This window comes from Bombus impatiens, unplaced genomic scaffold (genome assembly GCF_000188095.3).
Source record: "Bombus impatiens unplaced genomic scaffold, BIMP_2.2 scf_0203, whole genome shotgun sequence".
In the NCBI taxonomy this organism is placed as follows: Eukaryota; Metazoa; Arthropoda; class Insecta; order Hymenoptera; family Apidae; genus Bombus; species Bombus impatiens.
The window spans coordinates 13,606-23,007 of NT_176622.1; the positions used below are offsets into that span (position 1 = coordinate 13,606).

At 37.8% G+C, this 9,402-nt stretch overlaps 1 protein-coding gene across 7 annotated transcripts in view; it reads right to left on the minus strand.

Annotated features, from left to right (window-relative positions):
- Window positions 1–9,402, minus strand: part of LOC100741458 (voltage-dependent T-type calcium channel subunit alpha-1G) — a 109,139-nt gene that overhangs the window by 7,918 nt on the left and 91,819 nt on the right. For 5 of the 7 annotated variants that reach the window (XM_033319718.1, XM_033319716.1, XM_033319719.1 and 2 more), the window contains 10 exons: window positions 8,496–8,651; window positions 7,952–8,086; window positions 5,754–6,044; window positions 5,308–5,459; window positions 5,039–5,209; window positions 2,756–2,921; window positions 1,893–2,239; window positions 1,429–1,621; window positions 1,202–1,351; window positions 1–377 (listed from right to left, as the gene is read on the minus strand). In XM_033319718.1, coding sequence (XP_033175609.1) covers window positions 1–377; window positions 1,202–1,351; window positions 1,429–1,621; window positions 1,893–2,239; window positions 2,756–2,921; window positions 5,039–5,209; window positions 5,308–5,459; window positions 5,754–6,044; window positions 7,952–8,086; window positions 8,496–8,651 — 2,138 coding nt within the window. The remainder of the gene's footprint in view (window positions 378–1,201; window positions 1,352–1,428; window positions 1,622–1,892; window positions 2,240–2,755; window positions 2,922–5,038; window positions 5,210–5,307; window positions 5,460–5,753; window positions 6,045–7,951; window positions 8,087–8,495; window positions 8,652–9,402) is intronic. The other 2 variants (XM_024366265.2, XM_024366263.2) reach the window with 1 other exon arrangement.

Sequence of the window (9,402 nt, forward strand, 5' to 3'; positions counted from 1 at the left end):
TGATCGACGCCTACAGCGTCGAGTCCGGTGTACATGATGTTCACCCATCCGTCCCTCGATGATAATACGAACAACGACATCAACGCTTTTCCAAGATCGTCGAAATTGTATTTTCTGTTTAACCAAACGTTGCGCTTGTCGGCCAGGCAGTCCGTCTTATTGCGTACATTTTTAATATCAGGCCCCTCGCAGTAATAAAAGGCACCCTTGAACAGCTGCACGCCCAAGATACCGAAGATTACGAAAAAAGTACAGCATATCAAAACGATGTTGCCGATAGGTCGTAAAGAGGATAACAATGTCTGAACAACCAGTTTCAAACCAGGAGCTCGATTAATAACCCGTAATGGTCTTAGTGACCTTAAAAGTCTAAAAACCTGCAACGATACGAATTATAGATTAGGGTTATTTGATAACAGGTGAGAAAGTTATGCGAAACGTGATTATCGTGTGTCCCAAAACAGTGTCAATTTCATATCGTTTCATTTATTCGAATGTTTATGAATAGTTTGAAAAGATATTTTTCAGGATAATTGTTTTTGATTAGCTTTTTATTAATCGCTTTAGATGATGCAGTGTTTCAAATATTAGAGTAATTTGTATACAATGCATTGTATACAATGAGTAATGTTCATGTATAACGTATATTGTAACATGTGCTAGGCATTGATTTATCCACATACTTATTCATCGATTGTTATTAGCATCCTGGCGTCAAGTGACGTCTCTGCTACGTCAAGTGACGTCCCTGTCACGTCATTAGCAACTCTGATATGCGTAAAGGCGTGACACGACAGGCACGACACTAAGTATTAAAGGGTTAATTATTTACTCGTTTTATAAAAATATCTCAATTTTAAGACGGTGTAAACTGTGTGCCTGTGTATACGCAGATTCCAACGAAATTAAATGCTACCTGTGTAGAAAATTTCGTGAAGTTGAACCGTAAATCAAAATGTGAAATATAGAGTATTCGAATTCGATGGAACAAATGAAAATCAGTGCTTTGATTTAATTAGAGAAATACGACGATTAAAAACAAATTTATTCTATTTTATACCGTTGAATATAATCTGCGCAAATCTCTTTGGCGTGTTTTCTTCGCATTTTATATATAATGAAAAGGAGACAGAAAGACAAAGAAGAGAAACAAATGTAAAAGTCAATTTACGTTAGAATCACGTTAAAGAGAAAAACGTACCCTCAGTATTCCAAATATTCTTGGACTACTCGCCGACAATAAGGACATTGATAAGTCGATTATGGAAATGATCACAAGAACTCCGTCCATAATATTCCATCCTGAAGTAAAATAAGCGTCGGATCCGTACAGCATACCAGATGCAACAACCTGCGACAAATTGTAATCCGTTTTCGTGGAAGATATTCTCTCTGTTTTTCGCAGAGATATCAAAACTTCTTTGTTACCTTGATAAACATCTCAACAGCAAACACCGCGGTAAAAATGTAATTCGCAGTGGATAAAAAAAGTCTCTCTCCGCTATCCGGTGGTATATTTGGCCGTTCCATCGCCAGTGTGATACAATTCAGACCAATGAAAAAGAGAACCACGTTATCGAACCATCTTTGATCGACTAACTGCCGACATAAAACGCGAAATCTGAAACGTAAATACGTTTGCAATTTGTGGAACGATCGTTCGTTGTCAAATCGAGGAACACACTTAATCATAGTAAAAATTTGTATCGACGATATTTAAGAGTATTTAACAATCCGACGATATTGAATTTTCATTTAAAAAAAAAAAGGAATATTAAAAAATGTATTAACTAATTCAATCGTATTTTTCTTGTTTCGAAATACTTGAAGTAAATAGATTTCTTTTTAAGAAAATATCGCACATAAAGCGTGGCGCGCACACACAAACGTACCTGTTATTCGGTGGAAAAATGTAAAGCGAGTAATCATCACGTTCCTTAAGGCATCCTTTCGGTTCAAAAAACATGAATATTTTTTTAATTCTCTCGATGCTGCTTGCACTACCATGGCCATTCAAGGGAGGCGTCTGTTCGTCTGTACGGGGATTGTCATCATCTTGATCGGGAAGTCGTTTAATTCTGGGCAGTGGACCAGTCTCCATTGACAGATTATTGATTGTACGTGCCGTTGAGCATTGCATAGGCACCTCGTCTAGAGGTAAGGTTTTTCTCGTCGGCGACTGAATGTTTTCGTTTCCACGCAACGAGTTCCTTCGCGAAAGATCGCTAATCCATCGCATCTTTAAAACATATTAATCCCCGTGATTACTTTATTACGAATTACCAAAGTTTATCTTTCGTATTTGATTGCTAGAATATCTTTTACTTGGAAAACCAAGTCGTGTTGACGATTAATATTTGTAAATTTCTTCGTAAAAATGTAACTCTTATTCCTACGGTATTATTACGATTTCGATACAAATTTTCATATTTTCCATGTAAAATTTGAAATAATTTAATCAATTCGATCTCAAAATCAACCGACGATTAATTTTGAAAATACGTTTGCGTCTTTTCTACACGCGTTTTTCTCTATATCTAGACTTTTAATTTTTTGTTATTTATTTATTTACATTTTACATTTTGTCCAGTAGGACATTTGGTAAAATATTACAGCTTAGTGGTATAATAATGTAACACGTGGATGGCTACCCCCAGTGAGATACCATCTTCGAATTTGATCGATAGACTTTTAACATACGCGAAAAAGAAATATTGCGTTTCATAACGAGTTTGAAATTTTTGACAAGACTCACCTGATTAGGCGTTGCTGTGTAACGCCGTATAGAGGAGCTACGGCTTGCGATGGAATTATTAGGGCTGAGACTACGATTATTGCTTGTTAGGACGGTCGTTCGATTATTCGGTGTGTCGCTTTGCGTGTCGTTTCTTATCGAACCGTGTAAATAACCGCCGTTGAAACTGAAAGGTAATTTTGCGAAAATTACCACGGCAAAGGAGAAACTGGAGCATAAACATGATCATCTATTGTGAACAACGTTTATCGCGGACTACGTTACTGTTACATCGGTGTTTCGAATACGACGTTACCATCAATTTGCATTACTTGCATATTTCGCTTCGACAACATTCTCCGGCAAATAATTGAACAAGAAAACAGAATTAGTAATTTAACTTGTAGATATTACGTTTGACTATGTGCATGAATAAATTTACCTTGGTTGCGATATGATGAATTATTGAAAACCTAACTGGCGAACGAACTGCCACGAATAGATTTTTACCATTTCTTTCTATAGTACACTCGTAATTTCAACGTAAATGATATCTTTGTATTACGCCTTAACGATGGTATTTTAATTCTCATTATTCAATGTAGTTTTGCTACCCGCTATGCTTTATGCAACTAAAATCTTGCGATTGAATTTTCATCGCCTTTTCGCCGGATAACCATATGCAAATGAGGAAGAAAATAATGGTTTAGCAAATTTTCAGTTACAGCGAAGCAGTTATGCCACGTATTACGCAATGACCGAGTCGTTAACCAATATGAAGTATTTATGGATGACCGTAATCATCTTTGACAAAGATTGATGTTACTTCCCTTAAACCGGTTGCACACGTAACTGCATACTCGTGCGCTATGCAAATCTATCGCACGAGTATACGCGAACGTTTGTGCGGTAATAGTGCGCCCTGTGGGGGCTATACGACCAAGGTATACTCGCACAAAAAATTACACGGCTTTACACTGATTAAAAATTGAAACAACGACTGTTTTTTTTTTTAGAAGGTTACAGTAAGATAGCGAAGCTCCACAGTGGCGTACTAAGGTACACACAGAGTTAAAAACAGAGTAACTGTTTAAAAATTGGTCTTGAGTTTATTGAAAAAGTTGGAAGAATTCGTTTACTAGATGACGCGTAAGAAAATTTTTTTTTTTTTTTTTTTTAAGGAACCGCAGTTGGTCGGAATTTCGAAGAAGATAGCAAAGATCGCTTCTTACAACTCTTTCATCTGAGGCTGCGATGGAAATTTAAAAAGCACGCTCTGTAGATTTATGACTGTTACATGCACACTGAAAGTTTCATGTATAAAACTCGTAAGGATTATGAGAACCTAAGCTAGAGGGTGGGTCAACAAACAAATTGTAGCTCCCGCTCTAAGGAATATACCTAAACGTTATTTTATATTATTCAACTGTTATCTGTATTACTTTATTAATTCAATATTACCCACAGTGGCTGCAAAAGATATTTCTACACCACCACGGTTGTTATTATCTTTACACGCTAACTAAATCCGACTGTATTTTCTATCATTTAATGAAAATGATAAAAGTTCGATACTATGAGAATGAAACGTAGAATCTAATAAAAAAAAAAAAAAAAAAAGAAATAAGAATATGTATGTCGGAGGTGAAAGGACATCGGGACCTTTCTTTACCCTAATCCCTAATACCCTAATTCAGATGTTTACGACGACGACATTTAAACAATAAACGAAGAAATAGTTATGCGGGCACTTCATGACGATGGGTTTGGGCTCGAGCTGACATAATGAGTCACCGAACGTACCCAGGGTCACGGGAGAGACGTGTAATAAAGGAAGTAGGAAATAGTTGTGCAGCTCTGCTCAAAAACAGAGATTGACCCGAGGAGTGGGAAAAGGACTATATAAGAGCAGTTTCATTTGGATTACGAGTTAGTTAGTCGTTGAGCGAATTGCTGATTGAGTTATCGAGAGAGTTATCAGAATCGTGTATTACGTTGGCATTCGTCATCCCGTGGACCGTGGATTCGTTATCGAACCTGAATTCGTTATCATCAACATCTCGACCATCCTATTGCCGTCTAGACCACCCGATCGCCGCGAATATTCGTAATTTGTGTATCGCAACTGATCGTATCGATAAACCTTTACCGTGACTACCATGGCAAATTCGAGAGAAAATTCTTCAGACGCGCACACTTCCAATCCTAATCCGATATGTACAAATACTCTTCGTAACCACTGTGTATATTATTTCCAAATATCCTTTTATTACGCATATCGTCTTGATTTTATTCACAACTTACGTTGAATTGGAACCGAGTAGGGTGCTTCGACCGTTATTTAGTACAGTAGCTCTACTAAGAGGTTCGTCCTCCGATTGCGACCAACGTTTCCTCCGTAGAGATGGCCGTGATAATTTCCACGAGTAGCCTCTTTGTATCCTTGGCGGACTGTAGCAAGGAACAGTCACGTAACTTACGAGTCGAAAGATTATATTCATCTTCGCGTTTCGTATAATTTATTTCAAGTTGTACTTGGTGGAAAAGAGATATTACGGGTGGGACGCGCGTACCTTGAACTGGATGATTCTCTCGTTGCTGGATTAACAACAGCAGTGACGAGGCTTATTCGTCGAGGAAACTGTCCGGCAATAAGGTTTTTCGTTGATATTTTATTTGAAACGTCTGGTAGCTTCAACAGGCCGGAAGGAATACTACACTGACTCTGGAAAAATAATATTTTCGTAGAAAGTTACTGGAAATCGATGAATATTTTCAGCCTGCTATAAGAATATTCAGACATTTATACAATAAATGTTAAGCTAGAAAATTCCAATATTCCATTACAATTGCTATTTATTTCTTCAAATAGATCAGATATATTTGTTATATATTTACCGAGTGGCAATTACTTGGAAACGAGTACTAATTATTAATTTACTTTTTAGCCTAGTTACACTTTGCCACGATACGAGCATCGTATTAAACAACGCAGATGTTTGAAAGATAGTACACGTACGCCTGAACGATCGATGGATTCGATGGACAATGCCGCTGTAGGATAAACAGCTCGACAATTTAGATCTCTGTAGCCGACATCGAGCGTGGTGTTGGGTGAATCCTGAGGGGTGGCTGCCGTGTGAGTAATTATCGGTGGTTGTCCAGCAGCGCCCATCATCTTATTCTCCTTTTGAATGTTACACTTTGGCTCGTCTATCTGATGCTTCCACACGGTGTTCTGCTTTTCCCTGCTGTTGTTGTCTTTGTACTTGCGCAACTCCTCAGCGCTCTGCCACGAATTCTTTCGATCCTACGTTCAAATATTTACACGCTAAGATAAAATCGTTTTTCAGTTTTCTTCTCGCGCATACAAATGTACGTGCTGTCCATAAAAATGCGCGAGTAAATGCGATCCAACACGTGGCCATCTTCGAGACGAAGATCGTTGTGTCCCACAGATTGACGAATAATCGGCACCGTTAAACGATTGCTGCGATTTATTTCGAAAAAATTTGATTAATTCGAGTGATTTGCTTCTACGAGTGTAAACCGGAAATAATCGCCAAAGACATGTATTTAACGTTTGCACAAGTAAATGTTTTAGAATCACTTTGACGTTGATTCGTGAAATTGGAAGCTAGTGATTTCATATTAGAAAATAAATTGAAAGGAGCGTATGCTATTAAAAGTAGCGTTGTAAGAGATGTTAGTGAAACTGATCCACGACAAACACCGAGATAAATGGCGCTCGAATAGAAAGTAAGCCATTATTCGTCACTTGGCTCGAGCATAAGAGCAAAAGACAAATGGACAAGTGGATAGAGCGTGAGTTATGCAGACACTCAGGCGAATGAAGATAGTCAATGTTAGTTCAGATAAACAAGCGAAGTTCATTTTTAGATCAGATAGTCGCTTGTACGAGGATACTTCAAGATGATAAATTCGTAAAGATGGGCGTATCATTTTCGTGTATCACGAAAGATGAATTATTCGTTGCAGCTTTCTATAATGTATACTTGCGTCAAGAACGTATTACAAGCAAACGGAGCAAACCTCTAGGAAATTCAGGAGAAGCAAAATGGAACCAAAATGATGTCAAAGTGAAAGTTAACACGGAATCAAAATAGGAAATAAAATGAAACTAAACTAAAAATCGGAGTAAAATCAGGATAAAAATCAGGAGGATGGCTATGCAAAATGTTTAAGGATTAGAATATGAAATATGATGGAAGTAGTGAAATATTTTTCACATCGTCCCAATTCCTCCTATTTTATATCTGAAAATATTTGTTCTTCCAAATACCTGTACTCTCATTGTGTCGAAACTACGAAAGTAAATGCAGCGTTCGAGGAACCTGGAATTCTAAACTCAGCGATTTCCTAAGAAAAGTAAACACTTTATCCTGTATAAAACTAAAGTATTGTTTGATTTATGTCTTCCTTAGCGACACAAGCAATTTTTTTGCCAGAAGATTCTAAGCAGACGCGTGCTTTATATATTTTAATTTGATTAATGGTGATAGGAGCTGTCCACTGATCAATAAATAAAGCTCCTTTGATAGATTGCTCTTTACCCTCTCTTCTTCCAACAAATTGCTTCTTGCACAGAATATTTCGGAAACCTGTACGTATACATAACCCGAGATGATCGATAAAGCCTGAAGAGGAGAAAGATGCAAGAACCTCGTGACGAACCTGTATGTTCTCATACTATACTTCAAATATCTTTGGCTTTTTCAGTTATGGACCAGCTGTTGTTTGCATGATTAATGTATCCCAGAGAATATAAGACGATCCATACGAGATCTCGCTATGTTTACAGAGAACAATTCCAAAGTGAATCTGTTTGTTCGCGTTACTCGTTTAGGGGATATTTTCTGTCCAAGGGCGCCATCCAATTGTTGAAATTTAGACAATTACAACGTCTCTTTTGCAAGTTTCTTTTCTCTCCTTTTTTTTTTTTTTTTTTTACTCTTTTTTAAACGAATGGAAATTACGAGAATTCGATTAATTTTTCTTTTTCATCGATATTCTTTCTCCCATCCGGATCCTACGATCTTACAATTATTTTACGATTCTCCAGATCCTATCGTCCTATGAGACTTATTCTTAATTTTATGTGGAAACATTTTCGCTAAATGATGGAAATTCTGTTGGATTCTGAGATTAGCGGTCGCGCGGTTACTATCGATGATTAATCAACATCGATCTTCTTACCTGCGTGTATGTGTCGCTATCAGTGATCGAGTGAGATCTCGATATTCTCGAGGAACCATCGTCACTGCCCATCCCTGCTTCTTTCGCCGCGAGTCTCGCCATCTCTCTCTGTTCTCGCTCTCTTCTTTCATTTCTCTGAAAAAGTTCATGTTTCGATATTTATAACATTTCGTAATTCGCCGTACACAGCGAGTGAACCGAACGAACCGACTCAAACTATAACGTTTATATCGATGATCAACAGAGTATAATCGAGTTATAAAATATTCGCGAATTTTATTCAATTTCCTGTAAGTACAAATCGATTTGTACGTTACGATAGACGACAGGAAAATACTAGATATTCGATGAGACGGTTTTAATCCTTAGACTCTTAATTTCACTTGATTCGGATACAGGAAACTCGTTTAATTAATTGGAGGCTGGATTTACGATAAATTCTCGATCAAATTTCAGTCGCTCTATGTGGTTAATAACGTGGTTAATAATTCTGGTGTGCGCCGGAATTGTCCAGCAAATGAACGTAAATTAGCGACAAACGTACCTCGGAGGAGAATCCTTCGACGAGAATGGCGACGAGCAGATTGAAGAGGACGTAATTGCCGAATGTCATCAACGCGACGAAGTAGAGGGCCGCCCAATGAGACGTTTTCTGCATACCATTGAACAACACGACGTTCCAATCTTCCTGCGTCAAGATCTATGTAAAAAGGAAAATGGAAAATGCCTGTTTATACGCAACACAAGCAATCGATGGTTACGCTTCAAACGATAGGCAAAACAGAATGTTTCTATATTCACGACAAACAAAAGTATCGAAGCTAGAAAGTTATTCTGTCTTGTTGAATCTGCTATTTAATTGCTCTTAATAGTAATAATACAATCGTTCGTGTATTCTTAGAAATAGGAACTAGCTTATGTAAATCATCGTTATCGGCTAGTTCTACACATTGTGATAAGTTGAAGGGAACGAAAAGAAAAAGAGGAGAAGACAGATGAAAGATAGCAATGTACGATCAGTATCCGGTCGATATTCTTACTCTATGGGATGTCAGTTACTTGCGGCCGCTTAATCGCGAATTTCTCTCTGCTTTCTCTCCGCGTTCTTCTCGGCAAAAGTGATTTTATTTTGATCTTTCTCGCCGCGGCGTCTCTACAACATGGCATCACAACAACGTACGGCTATTTATTCAAAAAGGGTAAGACGATGATACGCGACAGCGTAACGTAATCCGTGTAATCGATTAACTGCTCTCGGGCCGACAACGAACCGTGTTAATCGCCGCGACAAACAAATCGTTATTCACTCTCCGTTTAATTCTATCGGCAGTCGCGAGAAATCACTGACGAGCCTCCGACGATCCGAAGGGAAAGTAACCGAGAATGAAAAAATTCCAGAGGAAAAAACGTATCGGTTAGAACAAAAAAAAAAAAAAAAAAAAAAGGAAAAG